Source organism: Tachyglossus aculeatus, chromosome 21, assembly GCF_015852505.1.
Source record: "Tachyglossus aculeatus isolate mTacAcu1 chromosome 21, mTacAcu1.pri, whole genome shotgun sequence".
NCBI lineage: Eukaryota > Metazoa > Chordata > Mammalia > Monotremata > Tachyglossidae > Tachyglossus > Tachyglossus aculeatus.
In genome coordinates, this window is record NC_052086.1 from 17,563,010 (window position 1) to 17,585,133 (window position 22,124).

Sequence of the window (22,124 nt, forward strand, 5' to 3'; positions counted from 1 at the left end):
CGGGGACATATGTCCCTACCCAACAGTGGGCTCACAGTCTAAAAGGGGAAGACAGAGAACAAAACCAAACATACTAACAAAATAAAATAAATAGAATAGATATGTACAAGTAAAATAAATAAATAAAAAGAGTAATAAATATGTACAAACATATATATACAGGGACAGGGACATATGTCCCTACCCAACAGTGGGCTCACAGTCTAAAAGGGGAAGACAGAGAACAAAACCAAACATACTAACAAAATCAAATAAATAGAATAGATATGTACAAGTAAAATAAATAAATAAATAGAGTAATAAATATGTACAAACATATATACAGGGACGGGGACATATGTCCCTACCCAACAGTGGGCTCACAGTCTAAAAGGGGAAGACAGAGAACAAAACCAAAAACATACGAACAAAATCAAATGAATAGAATAGATATGTACAAGTAAAAAAAATAAATAGAGTAATAAATATGTACAAACATATATTCAGGGACAGGGACATATGTCCCTACCCAACAGTGGGCTCACAGTCTAAAAGGGGAAGACAGAGAACAAAACCAAACATACTAACAAAATCAAATAAATAGAATGGATATGTACAAGTAAAATAAATAGAGTAATAAATATGTACAAACATATATACAGGGACAGGGACATATGTCCCTACCCAACAGTGGGCTTACAGTCTAAGAGGGGAAGACAGAGAACAAAACCAAACATACTAACAAAATCAAATAGAATAGATATGTACAAGTAAAATAAATAGAGTAATAAATATGTACAAACAGATATACAGGGACATATGTCCCTACCCAACAGTGGGCTCACAGTCTAAAAGGGGAAGACAGAGAACAAAACCAAACATACTAACGAAATAAAATAAATAGAATAGATATGTACAAGTAAAATAAATAGAGTAATAAATATGTACAAACATATATACAGGGACATATGTCAATCAATCAATCAATCGTATTTATTGAGCGCTTACTATGTGCAGAGCACTGTACTAAGCGCTTGGGAAGTACAAATTGGCAACACATAGAGACAGTCCCTACCCAACAGTGGGCTCACAGTCTAAAAGGAGAGACAGGGTGGGGTGTGCCTTTGGATAATGATACTGGCATTTCCCAGGTCCATATGGACCCTTGGGTCCAGGCCTCCGGGAACTGTCGTCTTGGAACACCGAGGCAGAAGGGTGGGAGGGCCAGAGCGCGGGACTGGGAATCACCGATGGGCTGCTCCCTCCGCAGGTTTTTGATGCCTGGGGGGGATTTGTGCTGGAGCAGAGAAGGAAGAGAAGCAGGCTTGAGCAAGCAATGCAGGCCTATCAGGCTGATCTGCTCCAAGAGGGAGTCACCCGCCTCCTGAGGTTCACGGCGGGCGTGAAAAGCTTCCGCAGGCAGCTCCGGGCCCATCAGCAGGCCCAGGTAATGACCGCTCCATGTGCTCGGCCCCAGCTCTTATAACGTTGCTGCAAAAGGCTGGCAGTCTGTCCAAGATTACCAGTGGTTCTCAATCAATATCGTATTTATTGAGCGCTTACTGTGTGCAGAGCACTGTACTAAGCGCTCGTTTCACCGGGTGGGGAGCAGGGGAAAGATCTGCAGTCCGTTGCCCATGGAGAGATTAGGTGGCGTACGTCTGTGTTGGCACTACTGGCTGGGCATTTCCCTTTTTAAAAAGCTGCTACACCTTCCCACCCTTTGAGAGACTCCTCTTCTTCCTGAGAGTTGGCACCGAAATACCTCCCTCACGGCATCTTATGGGATGTGCCATAATAATAATAATTGTGGTATTTGTTAATAATAATAATAATGGCATTTATTAAGCACTTAGTGCAAAGCACTGTTCTAGGCTAATGATAATAATGATGGCATTTATTAAGCATAATAATGATGATGGCATTTATTAAGCACTTAGTGCAAAGCACTGTTTTAGGCTAATAATAATAATGATGGCATTTGTTAAGCATTTACTCTGTGCAAAGCACTGTTCTAAACGCTGGGGAGGTTACAGGGTGATCAGGTTGTCCCACGGGGGGCTCACAGTCTTCATCCCCATTTTCCAGATGAGGTAACTGAGGCCCAGAGAAGTGAAGTGACTCGCCCAAAGTCACACAGCTGACAAGTGGCGGAGCCGGGATTTGAACCCACGACCTCTGACTCCAAAGCCCGGGCTCTTTCCACTGAGCCACGCTGCTTCTCTCGCTTACTATGCTCCAGGCACTGTACTAAGTACTACCGCGGATATAGGCTAATCGGGTCGGAGGCAGTCCCTGTCCCAGGTGGGGCTCACAGCCATCTTGCCGTGGTGTCACCTAAGAGAGCCCCCAGTAGTGGCCTAGAAGGAGCGTGGCCCGGTGGATAGAGAACGGGCCTGGAATCAGAAGGTCGTGGGTTCTAATCCTGGCGCCACCACTTGTCTGCTGTGTGACCTTGGGCAAGTCACTTAACTTCCCTGGGCCTCGATTAACCTCATCTGTAAAATGGGGATGGAGGATGTGGGTCCTGGACTGTGTCAATCGATCAATCAATCAATCAATCGTATTTATTGAGCGCTTACTGTGTGCAGAGCACTGTACTAAGCACTTGGGAAGTCCAAGTTGGCAACATCTAGAGACAGTCCCTACCCAACAGTGGGCTCACAGTCTAAAAGCGGGGGACAGAGAACAAAACCAAACATACTAACAAAATAAAATAAATAGAATAGATATGGACAAGTAAAATAGAGTAAGAAATATGTGCAGATGTCCAGGTGTCCAACCTGATTAGCTTACATCTACCCCAGCGCTTAGTGCAGTGCCTGGCAAAGAGTTGGCACTTAATAATAATAACGGCATTTATTACAGCACTTACTATGTGCAAAAGCACTATTCTAAGCGCTGGGGAGTTTACAAGGTGATCAGGTTGTCCCACGGCGGGGGGTTCACAGTCTTAATCCCCATTTGACAGATGAGGGAACTGAGGCCCAGAGAAGTGAAGTGACTTGCCCAGAGTCACACAGCTGATAATTGGCGGAGCCGGGATTAGAACCCATGACCTTCGACTCCAAAGCCCGGGCTGTTTCCACTGAGCCACGCAAAGCAGCGATTGCACTTCGTGCTGGGCCAGCCTGTCCTCTTCTTTGACATCTTTCGTGTGCAGGTGGCGGATCGACTGCACCGGACGGTGCAGCGTTGTGCCGTGCTCTGGAAGCAGAAGGCTCTTGGCAAAGGCCGACCCCGCTTCCCCGGCCCCAGGAAGACCGTGACATCGGATGGGCTGCTTCTCGGTGAGGCCGGTGGGAGTCCAGAAGCCTCTTTGGAGTCCGAAAGGGCGAGACCCTCGTGTTTTTCTCGGAAGGCACAAGCTTTGCCAGCGCTGGCTCGCCTGGAGTCGCCATTCTCTGACCCGTGAGTAACTGTAGAAGAACGAACCTGAGACGTCAACTTCAAATTGCACTTCTTCATCCCCAAGTCTTTGGTGGTTCCTGCCAGGATTGAGGCCCGCAATCAGAAAGCTGTTTTCCCCCCCCTCCCAATGAGAAGCAGCGTGGCTCAGTGGAGAAGAGCCCGGGAGGTCATGGGTTCAAACCCCTGCTCTGCCAATTGTCAGCTGTGTGACTTCGGGCAAGTCACTTCACTTCTCTGGGCCTCAGTTACCTCACCTGTAAAATGGGGATTGAGACTGTGAGCCCCATGTGGGACAACCTGATCACCTTGTAACCTCCCCAGCGCTTAGAACAGTGCTTTGCACATAGTAAGCACTTAATAAATGCCGTCATCAATCAATCAATCAATCAGTGATGCAGCATTACCGTGATTGTCAGTTATACAGAAAAGCCTCCTAAATTATGACTTCCATTCCCCTAACCTAGTTTAGCCCTCGCCTTTGTCAGGTTTTGGCCTGGTGCTGAGTCTCTGAGCTCTGATTGACAGAGGAGACCTCTGTTGGGTCAAACACAAGCCTGCCTGCCCCATTCCCACTCACTTTCCCTCTCACCCTTCTAGAATGTAAGCTCGTCGTGGGCAGGGAATGTGATTTTGTTATAGTGTACTCTCCCAAGCGCTTAGTACAGTGCTCTGCACACAGTAAGTGCTCAATAAATACGATTGATTAGTACAGTGCTCTGCACACAGTAAGCGCTCAGTAAATACGATTGATTGACTCACCCACTGCTCCCTCGTCCCCCTCTCCATCCCCCCCCATCTTACCTCCTTCCCTTCCCCACAGCACCTGTATATATGTATATATGTTTGTACATATTTTTTATTCTATTTATTTTACTTGTACATATCTATTCTATTTATTTTATTTTGTTAGTATGTTTGGTTTTGTTCTCTGTCTCCCCCTTTTAGACTGTGAGCCCACTGTTGGGTAGGGACTGTCTCTAGATGTTGCCAACTTGGACTTCCCAAGCGCTTAGTACAGTGCTGTGCACACAGTAAGCGCTCAGTAAATACGATTGATTGATTGATTAGTACAGTGCTCTGCACACAGTAAGCGCTCGGTAAATACGATTGATTGACTCACCCACTGCTCAGTATAAGTATATGCCTGCCTTCGTTCAGTCTTTCTGACCTGTTTGATTTAGTTGTCAGTTCCCGCGAAGAGGCCTCTGTGAAATCAGGTTGTGCCCCCGCTCCTCCCACTCTTTATGGGTTCTGCTGATTTGAAATGTTTGCTCAGTTTCACTGCCCTTGTACAGTCCTTCATGTTGTGCTGTCGAGTAGCGTGCCTCTGGCCTGATTTGCCCACTCCAGCAGAAACCCTGATAGCAGATGGGGAGGAAAAGTGCCCGCCTAAACAGTTGTGTGTCCATCTCTTCCCAGGAATCCTATCTGGCCTGTGCGAAAGCAGCCTCGTTGCCCTGACTTTCTGATAGCGTCTCTGCAGAGGGAGAAGCTTCTGGGGCTTCCCTGTCCTGGGTAGGAATCAGACCCCCTTCCTCAGGCTGGGGGGGGTGGGAGAAAAGGGGTGAAGTCAGGTTTGTAGGTTTCCTGCCAGGGGAGGGACCACCCAGATTCCTGAGTTGTCTCCGGATAAGGTGGGAAGAAGTGGAATGGGACTGGTTATTGTTGGGGTCCTCACCTAGCCTAATCCTAAATTAGGTGGTCCTGCTGATGATCTAACCTAACGAGGGTGAGACCCGGGACTTTCCCTTGCCTTTCAGACCAGAGAAGCCAGCGGGACCGTCTCAGAAAACAGCCTCAAACGTTAGTCCTGAAGAGACCGGGAACTCCTCTGCATCCCCCCAGACCAGGCCAAGTGGCAGCCGTGACTTGCCCCGGGCTCAGGCTGGGAATTGTTTGCTGGACCCTTCGAGTGGTCCAGGTCCTCTTCCTAATGCGGCGGGCAGGGTCTGGAGCTCCGGGGACCACAGCGCAAAATCTCCAGGACCAGAACTGCTCCTGCCTCCCTCCTCCTTCTTGCCTCGTGCGAAAGGGGAGTTAGAGATGGTGAGTTTTTCAGAGCTTCGGAAGTAGCGGACTGCAAATGCCCGCTGGAGAGATCCCCCCGCCTTTACACTCCCTTCTCACTACATCCTCTAAAAACAACGTTTGACCATGTTAGTCTTCATATCAGTAGCGTTGGCGGAATACCTGAAACCCTTATTGGGCACCTGGGAAAACACAGGGAAGAAGATCCAGTCCCTGTCCTCAAGACAGTCCTAACTTAGACCGTCTTATTTCCTTTCCAGGGTACAACTCGTTCTCTGCTTGCTCACCTGGGGCTTAGTCCCCCAGAAGGTCCAAGGATCTCTCCTGAGCAGGAGAGGAACCAGCCTGTTTGTCATTTGCTCTTGCCCCAGGACTTCACAAGAAGGAAGAGAAATCCCCAGCCTGTCTCTGAAGGGAAAGGTAGGTGTATTTGGTGTAAGGCACGGGGGCTCTAATCGCAACCTGGGCGTTCCCGATGGCTACATGCCCTACCCTTCCAGAATGCTCATTCCCAGAAATATGGGGGGAAAGGGAAGTGCCGCCGGAGACCCCAGGGTCCTTGCCACTATCCCTCGCTCCTCAAAGCAGTCCTTACTCCAACCTCCACTCCTGAGGCTCCCTACTTTGCGATTCCAGAGCTTAGAACAGTACTTGACGCGTAGTAAGCATTTAACCGATGCAATAATAATAATAATGATGAGGTGGGGCTAGGATCCGCTCATAGGGGCCTTCTCAGTTGCTCAGGCAATGACTAAGCTGAGGCTAGAATGGCCGTGTCCTCAAATCACATTAACCAAGTATCTGAAAGCTGTTACTTCAGAGCTTCAGATCAGCTGCTCCAAATGCTGCTTTAGTAATAATAATAATAATGATGATGATGGCATTTGTTAAGTGCTTACTATGTGCAAAGCACTGTTCAAATTGATGGGGAGGATACAGGGTGATCACCTTGTCCCACGAGGGGCTCACAGTCTTAATCCCCATTTTACAGATGAGGTAACAGGCTCAGAGAAGTTAAGTGACTTGCCCAAGGTCACACAGCAGACATGGGGGAGCTGGGATTTAGAAGCCATGACCTCTGCCTCCCAGGGCTGTGTTCTTTCCACTGAGCCATGCTGCTTCTTTCCTACCACACTGGAAACATAAAGTTCAATTTCTGCCCTGCGAAGTGGGAAAGAGCCTCTAGTCAAACACTTTGGAAAAGTGTCCCTCAGCTTTTTAATCCGTTTATAGCTCTAAATTTCCATTTTCTAAGTGCAGATTTGGTCTCTATATGTTGGAAAAGTGAAGGGCTGAAATGACACCGGGTTCCTGTCATTCATTCAGTCATATTCATTCATTCATTCATTGTCATATTTATTGAGCGCTTACTGTGTGCAGAGCGCTTGGGAAGTACAAGTCGGCAACATAGAGAGACGGTCCCTATGAGCACTTACTGTGTGCAGAGCACTGTACTAAGCGCTTGGGAGGTACAAGTTGGCAACATATAGAGACGGTCCCTACCCAACAACGGGCTCACAGTCTAGAAGGGGGAGACAGACAACAAACCAAAACATGTAACTTCAAGTAATGTCCTGAATCAGAACCGCTTTATTGTACAGTCAGTTGCCACGCAGGGGGGTTCGTCGTTTCCTTTATAGCCATTAAGGCAGCAGCACGTTAGAGTGAATAACAGAAGAGACCTTAAGAGATATTCCTCTTTCTTCCAAATGAATCCAGTGGATGCCAAGAGATGGGAAAGCTGTACCACAGAAGGAGAACTAGAGGCTGAGCTGCAAGAGATCCAACAGAACCTACAGTGCTATCACGCCAACAAGCAGAATCTCAAGTAAGTGAACATGCTTTTTCAGCCCAAATTGGAGGATCTGGGGGAAAAGTCAAGCAAGTAAGAAATAACTAACTTCTTGGAAGTTCTTAGCAGCTGAATAAAAAGCGGCAGTAGCTCCACTTTTTAGTTCCTTGGTATCTACAAACTTCAGAAACTCTCATTATCCCTGCCATGTTTACCAAAATAATGTTTCGTGGTTATCAAAAGGGATGTTGTAGACTTCAGTAAGGGGATGACTTTCCCTAATGCAGTACCTCCTGATTCCCTGGTCTTTTATGTGAACATATATGTATATGTATAATGTATATGTATAATGTATATGTATAATCACCTTTGATTCCTTCTACATCTCCCCGCCCCCAGCTTTCTGCGTTAGGTTCAAGCAAGGGTAAAATGGACTGGGCAATGGATCAGTTCACATGTTTTTCCCTTTCCCCATTTGCAAATATATATATTTATATAATGTTTTATATATTTATATATATTATATATATAAAATTATTCATTCACTACATCCTCTAAAAACAATGTTTGACCATGTTAGTCTTATATAATATATATAATTATTCATTCACTACGTCCTCTAAAAACTGACCATGTTAGTCTATATATATCATATATGTATATATTATATATGTATATATTATATATTATGTATATAATAAAATTATTCATTCACTACATCCTCTAAAAACAATGTTTGACCATGTTAGTCTTATATAATATATATATTCATTCACTACGTCCTCTAAAAACTGACCATGTTAGTCTATATATATATCATATATGTATATATTATATATGTATATATTATATATGTATATATGTATATATATATTATATATATATATATATATATATATATATATATATAATTATTCATACTCCACCACTTTGTTGAAGTTGGGTGGACATGATCTGTGCTGCCTATCAGTCCCTTTTCCCCAGGGATTTATTAGGGTAAAATTGAGAGTTAGTAGTCCAGCCTTGCAAGATAACAAAATCAGGCCCAGATGAACTTCACTTTATCCACTTCTGAACGCCAAGTTTCAGTTCCTAAATCCAAGGCCCCTGTTTGGTTTCTAGGAGACAGAGGGAATATTTTGGTGCAAGATGAGGAGGGGGTTGACTATGAAATGAATTGAGGAAGGAGATGAAGGACAGTGTAAGCTCTTTATGAGCAGGGACTGTGTCTACCAACTGTTACATTGTAGTCTCCCAAGCACTCACACAATGAGCACTCAGTCCCATTGAGGGCAGATAGAGCTGAAAAAGACGATAACTTTCAAGAACAAACTCAATCGGAGTAAAGATGAATGCACAGGTAAAACAAATGGGCATGGGAATGCATTTTGAATGGCAATGATAATAATGGTATTGGTATCTAAGTGCTTACTTTGTGTCAAGCAGGGTTTTAAGCGCTGGGATAGATACAAGTTAATCATGTAAGATGGTCCCTGTCCCACATGGGGCTCGCATCTAAGGAAGGAGGGCAAGTATTGAATCCCCATTTTACAGATGAGGAAGCTGAGGTGTAAAAAAGTGACTTGCTCAAGGTCACACAGCAAGTAATTGGCAGAGATGGGATTAGGGCCCGGGTTCATGCTCTTTCCAGTTGGCCATACTGCTTCTCAGTGGCCAGAGTATTTAAGTGCTGGTCACCTTTGATTCCTTCTACATCTCTCCACCCCCAGCTTTCTGCGTTGGGTTCAAGCAAGGGTAAAATGGATCAGTTCACATGTTTTTCCCTTTCCCCATTTGCAAGGCTCGTGTGACGGAAGGGGTTGGGGCTCGGGGGGGCAAATTGTAGCAAATCCAGTGGTTTTTTTGTATTCAAATCAAATTCATAAGCCTGTGGACACATTCCGGGGGATTGAGGTTGGCCAGGGAGGGACCGAGGGGACTGGGTGTTTAAGGAGCTGTGCCCGCATCGTCACTGGCTGTATTCATCTCGGCCCCTTAGGTCTTGGAAAAGGCAGGCAAAGAGCTTACGCAGATGGCTGGAACTGAGCACGGAAGATTCACGGCCTGAGGAACGAGAAGCAGTGCAGCAAGTTCAAAAGGATCTCCAAAAGGTAAAGATTTTGCCCCGTGACAAAGCGCCTGCCTGCAAGCTTGGCTCAACCGCTTGGGTGACTCGGTGTCTCTCCTGTGGGTAGCTTAAGATGCCATCTGCCGAAGCAAAGGAGTTCAAATGGGGCTTGCAGGGCAGCGGTTATTAATGAAAGCTTCCCTAGAGAGGTGGAGGATTAAGCCTGCTTGAGCACATTGTTTTCACCGTTGCAGATTGAATTGCAAATCAGCCGACTCGCCAAGGAGCTGCAAGAAGAGAGGCCTCAAGTTCAGCATTACATCAGCCGCGTCCAGGACCTTCGGGTAGCTTTCTGTTAGCCCCCTCGGCCCCTCCCTGAAGGACCAAGAGTGATTAAGATGGTAGCATCACTCTTGGAGTTGGTCCAAGCACTGCGCGTTGGAAGCCCCGACACAGTCGCAGTCGCTCTGCGCAGGCGGCTCTCTCCTTCTGTAAGCTGCAGCGGAGAGTTGTTTTGTTTTAAATTGGGGTCAGGTGAAATTGTAAAAATAAAAACGGCTGATATGTGACTCCCTGTGCATCATAGGTGAAGAGGGAGGAGGTTCATCTGTGTGGGGGACTGCAGTTGTCTTTTTTTTACAGTTTGGGCACAGACAGCAGAGGGGTGGGAGCAGGGTATCATCATCAATCGTATTTGTTGAGCGCTTACTATGTGCAGAGCACTGTACTAAGCGCTTGGGAAGTACAAATTGGCAACATATAGAGACAGTCCCTACCCAACAGTGGGCTCACAGTGAACAAAACCAAACATACTAATAAAATAAATAGAATAGATATGTACAAATAAATTAGAGTAAAAAAAAAAAATATGGACAAACATATATACATATATACAGGTGCTGTGGGGAAGGGAGGGAGGTAAGATGGGGGGATGGAGAGGGGGACGAGGGGGAGAGGAAGGAAGGGGCTCAGTCTGGGAAGGCCTCCTGGAGGAGGTGAAGCAGCGTGGCTTAGTGAAAAGAGAATGGGAGTCAGAGGATGTGGGTTCCAATGCCTGCTCCCCCACTTGTCTGCTGTGTGACCTTGGACAAGCCAGTTTAACTTCACTGTGCCTCAGTTACCTCATCTGTGAGCCCCATGTGGGACAACCTGATTACCCTGTATCTGTCTGTGCTTGGCACATAGTGAGTGCTTAACAATTACCGTTATTATTAGCTGTTTCTTCCTCAACAACTAAGGACCCAGTGTGGGACTACCTTACTTACACAGCACGTTAGCTTAGGAGGAGGCTATTCTGTTGGCGGGAGGGTTTTCTTAGCAGTGAGCTCTTGCTTGGCCCTCTACGGCCAAAGGCAGTCAGTGGGGGCTAGAAGGGAAGCAGGTGCCATTTGGTGTCACTGAATAGACAGTTTGGGACCTCAATAGCCCTCAGTGAATTCATTCATTCAATCGTATTTATTGAGCGCTTATTGTGGGCAGAGCACTGTACTAAGCGCTTGGGAAGTACAAGTTGGCAACATATAGAGATGGTCCCTACCCAACAGCGGGCTCACAGTCTAGAAGGGGGAGACAGTGAATGGAGCACACGAGCTATAGGACTTCTTTCAATCAATGACAAATGCTGCCTCCAACACTGATTCTAGGCGAACCATGAGCAGCTGAAATGAGATCTTTTATTTCAAAAGTTTTGCAATTAAATGAGTAAACCGTTCATAAGTCTTACACTTTACATACAAAAATACCGTGCTACTGATACAGTTGAAAAATTCAATGGCTTCTCCGGGCAGGAGAAATTCACAGCGTCACCAGTGTCTACAGGAAACCCGCTTCTAATTCCCGCGAACAGTGCTGACCCCGGGCCGTCTTACCCGGTGCCCAGCCAGGGCTCTGACGATGACAGCAAAAGTTGACTTGGCTCATTCTGCACAATCTGCCTCTTTCAACCTAGGATGAAGTCAATAGCAGCAACCTCCACGTAACTAGTGCAAAGAAGGCTTTCTAATGGTGGTGATGACTATGGCTGTTGAATGAGAGAATTAAAGCTGCTCGACGCCGCTTGGCCACTCAAAGGAAGCCCGGGGAATGTGATTCTCCCCCTCCGACTGAATGGAAAGGGGTGATCCTAGCCTGGCAAATGACTTTCCACCTGCTTAGCGGTGGTGATGACTATGGCTGTTGAATGAGAGAATTAAAGCTGCTCGACGCCGTTTGGCCACTCAAAGAAAGCCCAGGGAATGTGATTCTCCCCCTCCGACTGAATGGAAAGGGGTGATCCTAGCCTGGCAAATGACTTTCCACCTGCTTAGTGGGACCCAAATAGCTACTCACCCCTGAAGGCTCGTTCCAGGCCCGTGTCACACTTTTCAAGTAACCTATAAAGGACAGGGTGGGAGAAGTACAGAAGAGTCCAAACGGACTCTCATGGAGCCATCACAACAACCTATACTGCTGGCAACAAGGCATCCAGTGTTGGCTATTCCCCGGCTCTGGGGCAGTAAACAAGCAACTCCGATGGTCACCTGAACTCCATGGCAAAGAGATATAGGACCTTTCCCATCTGGTCTTCCTCATATGCATAGTTAAGGTCTGGTCTATTTTATAGCAGGAGCCAATCACTGCCTTAGGCTCCTAAAGGACGGAGTTCGGCCTGCAGTTAGGCCAACCCTTGAAAGATAAAAGCTGCCGTTCTTGCTCGTTCTTCCCAGGGGAACCGCCTTTCCCAGTTAGGGCTAAACCTGAAAATCGCCAGTGTGGCTACGTAATCCCTCCGACGGCAACCCAATTCGAAACCCATTTAAATCACAAGCTCTTTATGGAGGAGTAACATTAGCGTTTCCGAAGTAGACCCTGGTCTGAAGTTTCCAGCGACCAATGCAAAAATAACATTTGGCTTTTCGCCGCCAGACAAATTGACAACAAAAACAAACAGGAAAAAAAAAAACCACCACCAGAATAGTACCACCACCACCAAAAAAAAAAAAACAACCCTTGAAACCGTGCACACCGAGCCCAACTCTTGCCCCTTAGCAGCCAGGTTTTTAGACAACACAGTCAATGCCGAAGGCATTTCATTCTGTGCATTAGAAATGATGAGGATCTGTTTCAGTTAACTTAAAAAATATCCACTTTAAAAAAACCTCACCTCCCCCACACTGCAGGGGGGGGGAAAAAAAACACATGTTTATGGGGAGGACTGGCCTTTTTCCTGTGACGCTTTTGGGTGGGTTAGTTTGGGAGGCAAGTCAAGTGGGCTTAAGGCCTGAAATGTCCGCAGGGACGAGTGGGGCGGGAGAGGGAAGGAGAGTTGAGAGTTTTAGTGCGCGGGTGATCGCTACCAATGAGGAAATCTTTCTAATTTTTGCTGCCTCCCGAGGAAAACAGAGTGACTGACCATTGAACCCGAAGGATTGTAGACACAGTGTTTCCAGTTTATAGGTGAGTGCGAAGTCCAAATCGTACGTATAGCTCATTGCAGCCTTTGCCGTCGCCACAGTCCCCCCCGATAGAAAGCGGTGGGATTCGGCCTGCGCTTTCTGAAGGCCCCTGCTACGGCTGCCTGACCGAAGAGGGGACGGGAATGACGGGGGGGAAGGATGTTGGGAACGTGAACACGGCAGGCCGGGATGCTCCGCTCTACATTCTTAAAGGCCGCACCTGATACGTAAAGGAGTCGATTCTTTTTACCGTCTTTGTGTGGGAACGTGACTGAGCTGGTTCGGGCCCATGCTCATCCACTGGTTGAAGCCAGGAATGGTGTTCCGGATTCTTTCCTCACCCCGGTCCCGCTGAGCAGAACCCCTTACCTCTCTCTACGTCAAAAACACTTACATTCTTTTGGGTGATTTAAGGAAAGACCCTTTGGCAGCAGCAGCAGTAGCACTCCTGTAGTCATCGGGATTTCTATAGCGAGCCCAGGGCCTCTCCAAAATGAATTTTCTGGCCGGTTTTCAGGTGGAAGTTGAAGTCCTTGGGAGCCTCAAAAATGAGGACGATGGTGGAGCCCAGGTTAAACTCTCCCAGATGCTCTCCCTTTCTCATGGGGATCCCTTCCTTGTTGTTGTTGGTTATGAAACTGAAGTCGTTATAGGAACCCTTGCTGTACCTCGGGCTGTTTGTATGAAGGTCCTGAACGCAGAAGAAAAGAAAGACAATAGTGAGGGAGTTAGCATCCTCTCTCTTCCACTCACCAACAGGGACGATAATCTCCTTTTCCAGGGCAGTAAGATGCCAACTAGAAACCAAATACAGAACCATCTTGGATGGCAGTGAGGGACAGGGACAACCAAAAGTGAACAGGTATTCCTCAAATTCTCTTTTGCTAATTATCTCAATCTTCCCACTCCTTCCTCAACCCCCAAAAGTAATAATAATAATAATAATGATGGCATTTGTTAAGCGCTTACTATGTGCAAAGCACTGTTCTAAGCACAGGGGAGGTTACAAGGTGATCAGGTTGTCCCATGTGGGGCTCAGTCTTCATCCCCATTTTCCAGATGAGGTCACTGAGGCCCAGAGAAGTGAAGTGACTTGCCCGAAGTCACCCGGCTGACAATTGGCAGAGCTGGGATTTGAACCCACGACCTCTGACTCCCAAGCCCGGGCTCTTTCCACTGAGCCACGCTGCTTCTAACAGGGAGGGCAGCCCTGAAATGGCTGATCCACAACCTGGAAAATTAGAACTAGAACTGAAAATTAGAGTTTTCAGTTGCAGCCTATTTAACACCATCCTCAGAGAATGTGTCTGCTTACTGTTATATTGTACTATAGAGAAGCAGCATGGCTCAGTGAAAAGAGCACAGGTGTTGGAGTCGGAGGTCATGGGTTCAAATCCTGGCTCTGCCACTTGTCAGCTGTGTGACTCTGGGCAAGTCACTTCACTTCTCTGGGCCTCAGTTCTCTCATCTGTAAAACTTGGATGAAGACTGTGAGCCCCCCATGGGACAACCCGATCACCTTGTAACCTCCCCTGCGCTTAGAACAGTGCTTTGCACGTAGTAAGTGCTTAATAAATGCCATTATTATTATTACTCTCCCAAGCGCTTAGTACAGTGCTCTGCACAAAGTGCTCAATGAATATGACTGAATGAATGAATAAAAAAATGAGAGCCAAAGTTGCTCTAATGGATTAGTAATTCTGTTTTGCCATCCCCACCATAACCAAGTGTAATATAATAATAATAATTGGCATTTGTTAAGCACTTACTACGTGCAAAGCATAAAGATCACCATGCTAGTTAGAAAGGTTAATCCCGTTTGAACAAGCTCTGACACGCCGCGTGTCGACCTGCCGTCTCTTTTCCCTTCAAGGCCCTGCTGAGAGCTCACCTCCTCCAGGAGGCCTTCCCAAACTGAGCCCCCTCCTTCCCCTCCATCCCCCTGTCTTACCTCCTTCCCTTCCCCACAGCACCTGTATATATGTATATATGTTTGTACATATTTATTACTCTATTTCTTTATTTATTTTACTTGTACATATCTATTCTATTTATTTTGTTAGTATGTTTGGTTTTGTTCTCTGTCTCCCCCTTTTAGCCTGTGAGCCCACTGTTGGGTAGGGACTGTCTCTATATGTTGCCAATTTGTACTTCCCAAGCGCTTAGTCCAGTGCTCTGCACATAGTAAGCGCTCAAGAAATACGATTGATTGATTGCTTGATTGATTTTCCCTTTTCACCCTGCAAGTACAAGCCGTCTGGTTCCTTAGCTTGCTATCTACTCACCCGATCAAAGTAGATGCGGATAGAGCCCACATTGGTGGCTCCGACGGCAGTGAGGGAGAAAAAACCGTGCTTCCAGTCGCCAGTCAGGACAACTCGCTCATTGTGGCAAAAGAGTTCTTTAATCCAGCGTGCCACCCCTGGATTCACAGACATCAGAGAACCTGAAGTAACGGAAGACAATCAAAGCCAGTCTGAGGAAAACACTCCATCCATCAGAATGCCAGTGTGAGAGACGGCTCCGCAGACCTCCCCAGGGGTCTCCCTTTTAGACTGTGAGCCCACTGTTGGGTAGGGACTGTCTCTGTATGTTGCCAATTTGTACTTCCCAAGCGCTTAGTACAGCGCTCTGCACATAGTAAGCGCTCAATAAATACGATTGATGATGATGATGATGATGATGAAGGGGGTGGTGGGTTTGGAAAGGCGCACCAGGCACTCTCAAGTTCTCTATTCTGCTTTCAAGCGAGCGGTCCTCGGGAGCTCGGCCCCAAGACTCTACACTGGACACGGGTTTCCCCTTCTGTTGACTTCAAGGCACTCATCATCATCATCATCAATCGTATTTATGGAGCGCTTACTGTGTGCAGAGCACTGTACTAAGCGCTTGGGAAGTACAAATTGGCAACATATAGAGACAGTCCCTACCCAACAGTGGGCTCACAGTCTAAAAGGGGGAGACAGAGAACAAAACCAAACATACTAACAAAATAAAAGAAATAGAATAGATACGTACAAGTAAAATAAATAAATAAATAGAATAATAAATATCACTAGATATTGTCACTAGAGGTAAACCACTGTTACCTCTAGTGACAAGGAAGATGGCACAGTTATCGTTCCTCTCTCATGTTAACAGATCAAATCCTTTGCCCATTCTCCCAGCGAGGGAATCCCATTTCATGCATTACAGAACTAGTTCTTTCCAAAACCTTTCCTTTTCCGTCTCAGGAGCTGATCCACTAGTCGTTTCTGGCTCTACAGGTGACCCTGTGAAAAATGACAACTGCCAGTCTGAGCTTCTTCACTATTAGAGACAGCTGTCAATCAATCCCTCCAATTTCTTGAGTGCTTCCTGTGGGCAGAACTCTGTACTAAGCACCTGCCCAACCGAATGAGGAGGGCTTCCTGGCGACTCCCACCGCCATCACTGGCTTTGCACATAGTAAGTGCTTAACAGATGCCACTATTATTATTATTATTATTATTAAATAATGGTAATACTTATTGGATACCACCAATGTGCCAAATGCCATGCAGAAATACAGATGTATAGCTGATGCCCAATGGTACAAATTAAAATAGGCATTGAGGTATTACCACCCACCTTGGATCAATCTGGAAAATGGAGATGAAGACTGTGAGCCCCCTGAGGGACCTGTATATATGTACCTGTATGTATGTATATACGTTCGTGCGTATTCATTACTCTATTTATTTTAATTGTACAAATTTATTCTATTTATTTTATTTTGTTAATATGTTGTGTTTTGTTCTCTGTCTGCCCCTTCAAGACTGTGAGCCCACTGTTGGGTAGGGACCGTCTCTTTACGTTGCCAACGTGTACTTCCCAAGCGCATAGTACAGTGCTCTGCACACAGTAAGCGCTCAATAAATACGATTGAATGAATGAATGAGTGAATCACTGCTGCCCTCGGTGCTTTGAGTTTCCACAGACGGGGACCTACCTGGGAAGTGCCGCCTGTGAGACACCCTCCAGTCGGTCGGAGAGTGGAAGCAGTGGTAATCTCCGGGGGCCAGGTAGATCACGCAATGATAGAGCTCATTTCCTTCCTTGGTGACCAGCTGGTTTTGGAAAGAACTGCAGGAGGTGGCTGGGGAGAGAAAGGGAGGAAAGCGGGAACAGCTGATTTAGGTCGGGCACTCGTTCTCCCCCGACGCAGAAGAGGTTTGAGGCCCGGGTCAAACAGATCCTCAGCACCCAGGCAGTAGAGAACCAACGGCTTTCATTCCCAACCAACCCCCAACCCGCTGAGAGCAAGGCCTCTTTCTCAGGTGTGCTGAACAAACAGTTGGATTCCACAGGAGGAGAGTGGGGGCTCAACATGATTTCCTTTGCCTATTTAGATGAAACAGTGGACCTCAACTTGACCACCCTCTACCCCTCGGGTAGCGGGTTCTGTCGGGACATCATTACTCCCACCCCAGTGCAGTGGAAGGGATTGATCGCGATGTATTTCTAAAGCTATTTTCAGGCCAAACTTCAAGCACTTGGGCAACCCACAGCATCATTTTGTTAATAATCATCATCATCTATCGTATTTACTGAGCGCTTACTGTGTGCAGAGCACTGTACTAAGCGCTTGGGAAGTACAAGTTGGCAACATATAGAGACAGTCCCTACCCAACAGTGGGCTCACAGCCTAATAATAATAATATCTGTTTGGTATTTGTTAAGCCCTTCCCATGTGCCAGGCACTGTACTAAGCACTGGGTAGATCGGGTTGAACACAGTCCCTGTCACAGTCTCAATCCCCATTTTACAGATGAGGTAACAGGCCCAGAGAAGTGAAATGACTTGCCCAAAGTCACACAGCAGGGCCAGGATCAGAGCCCCAGGCCCGTGCTCTATCCACTATGCCACGTTGCTTCTCCCCAACGTCTGTGCCCTACCAAAACCCCTGGGGTCACAGCGTCTAGTTGAGCCCCGGGAAGGGCTGCCTGGCCCCCTAGCTTGATGCTCATCTTCCTTTTCCTGATATTCATTTTGCTTCTGGCTTTCAGGAGTTGGGGAGGGCACCTCTGGTGATTCAATCCTCCACAGTAGTTTAGTCCAGTCAATACGCAGAGCTTGCTGGACATTGGAGTCTGCTAGCTCGGCATGTGAAAGGATTCCACTATACAGGTGTAAGTTCTCAAACGATGCGAGTCCAGTCCCAGCTGAGAGGCCCAAGTCAGGAGGGACTAAAGCCACAGGATGGGTTGGGCTGAGGCCTGAACATCACTTCCAATCTACACGGGGCTCTTTCTGCTGCCCCAGTCCAGGAGCAAAACCCTTCATTCTACAAAGGAGTTGCAAAAATTGGGGCTCCAGTGGGGTTATGTTTTTCCAGGAATTTAAAAGACTTTATAATAATAATAATAATGATGGCATTTATTAAGCGCTTACTATGTGCAAAGCACTGTCCTAAGCGCTGGGGGGATACAAGGTCATGAGGTTGTCCCACATGGGGCTCACAGTCTTCATCCCCATTTTACAGATGAGGGAACTGAGGCCCAGAGAAGTGAAGTGACTTGCCCAAAGTCACACAGCTGACAAGTGGCGGAGCCGGGCTTTGAACCCATGACCTCTGACTCCAAAGCCCGGGCTCTTTTCCACTGAGCCACGCTGCTTCTCCTAAAAAGGGATAGTCTGAGCCCAGAGTTGGCTAACAGTCTCTTGTCTTGGGATTAGTAGTCAGGGGCAAGGCCACAGAGTATGCAAATAAACAAATGACTCTGCCACTTGTCTGCTGTGTGACTTTGGGCACGTCACTCAGCTTCTCTGAGCCTCAGTTACCTCATCTGTAAAATGGGGGTTAAGACTGAGAGCCTCATGTGGGACAGGGACTGTGTCTCTCCTGATTACCTCAGGGCTTAGTACAGTGCCTAGCACACAGGGCGTGCTTAACAAATTCCACTTAAAAACAAACAAAAAAAACATTCCCCCAGTCTCTGAGAGCAGGAGGATATGCAGGTTCTTGGATCTTTGCACCAGATTTGTATTTTCTATGGAGACAAGCAATGAATGTTTCGCAAGGGAAAACCCGTGGTTCTATAATAGTGATTAAAAAGAGTGCTTGACAATGGTTTTATGTGATACGTTTTCGCGGCTCAGTGGAAAGAGCCCGGGCTTTGGAGTCAGAGGTCATGGGTTCAAGTCCCAGCTCTGCCAACTGTCAGCTGTGTGACTTTGGGCAAGTCACTTAACTTCTCTGTGCCTCAGTTACCTCATCTGTAAAATGGGAATTAAGACTGTGAGCCCCCCCATGGGACAACCTGATCACCCTGTAACCTCCCCAGCGCTTAGAACAGTGCTTTGCACGTAGTAAGTGCTTAATAAATGCCATTATTATTATTATTATTATTATTATTATTATTAGCACTGTGTGCCAAGCACCGTTCTAAGCACTGGGGTAGATACAAGTTAATCGGGTCCCACAAGGGACTCCCAGTGCAAGCAGGAGGGAGAACAAATATTGAATCCCCAATTTTGCAGATGAGGTGACTGAAGCACAGAGAAGTGAAGTGACTTGCCTAAGGTCACACAGCAGACAAGATTAGAACCCAGACCCGAGCTCTATTCACTAGGCCATGCTACTTCTCAATTAGCTGAAGATGAAGAAATAGAGGGGAAGTTCCCATCAGCTGACCTCACTCTTCCAGAAATGGGAATGGAGGGGGGGAAAGGGCTTTGATTCCCGAGGAAGACACTACCAGAAGTAACCTGCAGAGCATTGGAGGAACCCATTTCCGTCACTACTTGATCATTACCCTCCCTCGTAACCAATATTATTCTTGTTACAGGGAAGGTGGGCATTAATGGTGTCCACTCTACACCCAAGGGAGCTAAAGTTGAAAGATGAAGCTGACTCCGAGTCAACAAATATTTCTATGTCCCGTCCATTATCAATCCATCAATCGATGGTATTTACTGAGTGCTTACTATGTGCAGAGCCCTGTATTAAAGCAGTTGGAAGAGTACGATACAACAGAATTAGTGGACAGGTTCCCTGCCCATAATGTATTTACAGTTTAGAGGACTGTGTTTCCAAAATATGTGTTTCTAAAGCTATTTCCAGGCCCAGGTTCAAGGGCTTGGGTAACCTACGGTACTTCACTGTGAGCCCGTTGGGTAGGGATTGTCTCTATTTGTTGCCGAATTGTACTCTCCAAGTGCTTAGTACAGTGCTCTGCACAAGGTAAGTGCTCAATAAATACGACTGAATGAAGAAATTTCTCACCAATGTTTGCCCTCCCAACAACTCAGGTCTAAGGGGCCTAGCCGAGCCCTGGGAGGAGCCTGGGCCTCCTAGCTTGAACCTCATTTTCTTTTTCCTGATATTCATTTTGCCTCCGGCTTTCAGGAGTGGGGGAGGAGACCTCAATTATTTACAAAACAAATCAAAACTCCCCTGTAGGATCCATTCATTGGAGACAAAGCTCACCCACAGTTCAACCGACTTCTTTGCATAGCGGGGCTGGATAACCAGGTATAAGCGATGGGATTCTGAACATACTATAACGAGGTCTTGAAACTGCCAAAGAAATGTTTTCCCACATGGCCACAAAGCCCACACTCTCGAAAAACAGGCAAAATGAGAGAGTCAAATGAGAAACATAGCGAGTCAGAAGAAATTTACAAATCGGGACGTCATGTGCTTGATGTAGTCCTGGAGTGTCTCAGATTCATATACTAAGTTGGCAGGGGCCCTGAAGAGTAGATTGACAAGAACCCAAAACATACTCCACTCTTTACATGCCTGTGTCCCACAAACGCTTACCTTGGTTGAATGATACATCATCAACATAGGTGCGTGGACCCAAGAAGGACTCCAAGGAGTAGGTAACTCCCTTCACCTGCTCCACTTCACAGTTTTTCACTTGTCCAAAGTTGAGAATTTTTCCGTCAGACGGGCTGATCTAAAACGCACAAAGAAGCAAAAACAAGGATTCCAGGATATATTTTGCCCTCCTCAGCCTGGTCCAAAAGTACCATGTTAAATTCCAACTCTTCCCAAGAACTGGTCAAATTTCCCTCAGTTCAGGGCTTTTCTACCCTCAGAAGAGACAGCTGAGGAACTTTCCAGTAACAATTATTCAATATTCCAAGAACTGAACCTTGGGCTATAATGAAACCTCTGGAGTTGGCCTTTAATGCGAAGCCGGTCCAGCTTTCCCAAAAGGGGTTAGGACAGGGCAGGGGCATTCCCACCTATGGGACGAGCCAACCAAGCAATCAGTGCTATTTACCGAGCACTTATTGTGTGCAGAGGCCTGCACTAAGCGCTTGTGAGAGTCCAATGCAACAGAGTTGGTGGGCACGATCCCCGCCTACAAGGAGTTTATATACTAAAGGGGGTGACAGGCAAAGAAATTACAGATGGATAGGGACCTAAATGCTGTGGGGGGGTAGTGGATTTGGTGGCGGGACGGACCCAGGCCCCTCACCCCCCAACCACAGCAGCTCTGATCACAGCTTACAACTTCGGCCCCTGCCTAAAAGCCATCTCAGCGGCCCACCCGGGAAGAACCCAAGCCGACACGTTCCCAGTTCCTCACCACACTGTGCACGCCACAGACCGGCCGGGCCTGTGGCTTCAGTTTCCGACGGAAGAATTCGCTTAGGTTTCTGTAGTGGTGAAGGTCTTCCACGGCCGCCTCCTTCATGTTCACCCCAAACGTCCAGATATAGAGGCTGTAGACGGGCTTCCGGAGCCAGTTGGGTAGCTCCACTTGGTTCAGACGTCCCCAAGCCCGGGACAGCAGCCGTGTAGGTACTGATTTGTACAGGGCAACCTGCAACCACCGTCCGTGAGGAGAAGGGAAGATGCGGAGTGGAGGGGGAGGTCAGTCAACGTAACTGTTCACTTGCAGGAGGAAATTAGGGACTACCTCCAACTCCAACCCCCATTTCCCCACCTCTAAGGGGCCTGGGAGAGGAGCTCAGGTGTAGTAAACCAAGTTGAAACAGAGTGGAACATCAGTACTCCAAATGTTGTCTCCCGATCACTTGTCCAAAGTTGAGCAGGGACTCGGGGCTACTTGCCCTGGGAGTGTGGGGAGGAGAGGGCGAGGTGACTAACACTGCTTGGTTCACCACAGTTTTGAGGATCTGAATGAGCCTCCATTTTATTCAGTCAGATAGATGAGATAATCAGATACCTGCCCTTTTTCAGAACATTAACTTGGTTTACCAATTAGGAAAACTGTGTATCCTTGAATGAACGCTGGAAAATTTTTTTCCACCAATCACAACACAGAATCTATTCTCCCCAGTTTCAAAGTGGGAATTTAATGTGCCAATCTCCTCCCCAACAATTGAAAGCAAGTTTCCAGGTATTCCATCAGTTATAACTTTTTTCCTGTAATGTTACACCACATCCCATTTAGTTGATACTACTATTTAG

General features: G+C 46.8%; 2 protein-coding genes across 5 annotated transcripts in view; one reads left to right on the forward strand and one right to left on the reverse strand.

Moving 5' to 3' along the window:
- SFI1 (SFI1 centrin binding protein) overlaps positions 1-9,847 on the forward strand; it is a 70,115-nt gene extending 60,268 nt beyond the window's left edge. The window contains exons 25-32 of one of the 2 annotated variants that reach the window (XM_038763628.1): positions 1,250-1,426; positions 3,143-3,390; positions 4,810-4,905; positions 5,151-5,436; positions 5,679-5,838; positions 7,138-7,246; positions 9,210-9,321; positions 9,533-9,847. In XM_038763628.1, the coding sequence (XP_038619556.1) occupies positions 1,250-1,426; positions 3,143-3,390; positions 4,810-4,905; positions 5,151-5,436; positions 5,679-5,838; positions 7,138-7,246; positions 9,210-9,321; positions 9,533-9,637 (1,293 nt within the window). In that variant the 3' untranslated portion in view covers positions 9,638-9,847. Of the gene's footprint in view, positions 1-1,249; positions 1,427-3,142; positions 3,391-4,809; positions 4,906-5,150; positions 5,437-5,678; positions 5,839-7,137; positions 7,283-9,209; positions 9,322-9,532 lie in introns of those variants that run through there. The other variant, XM_038763627.1, reaches the window with a different exon arrangement.
- A 1,084-nt stretch (positions 9,848-10,931) lies between these two features.
- The window catches only part of PISD (phosphatidylserine decarboxylase), a 54,782-nt gene continuing 43,589 nt past the window's right edge, over positions 10,932-22,124 (reverse strand). For 2 of the 3 annotated variants that reach the window (XM_038762514.1, XM_038762513.1), the window contains exons 4-8: positions 21,277-21,513; positions 20,499-20,637; positions 16,683-16,829; positions 14,998-15,158; positions 10,932-13,403 (exon numbers count right to left, since the gene is read on the reverse strand). In XM_038762514.1, the coding sequence (XP_038618442.1) occupies positions 13,179-13,403; positions 14,998-15,158; positions 16,683-16,829; positions 20,499-20,637; positions 21,277-21,513 (909 nt within the window). In that variant the 3' untranslated portion in view covers positions 10,932-13,178. The remainder of the gene's footprint in view (positions 13,404-14,997; positions 15,159-16,682; positions 16,830-20,498; positions 20,638-21,276; positions 21,514-22,124) is intronic. The other variant, XR_005455340.1, reaches the window with a different exon arrangement.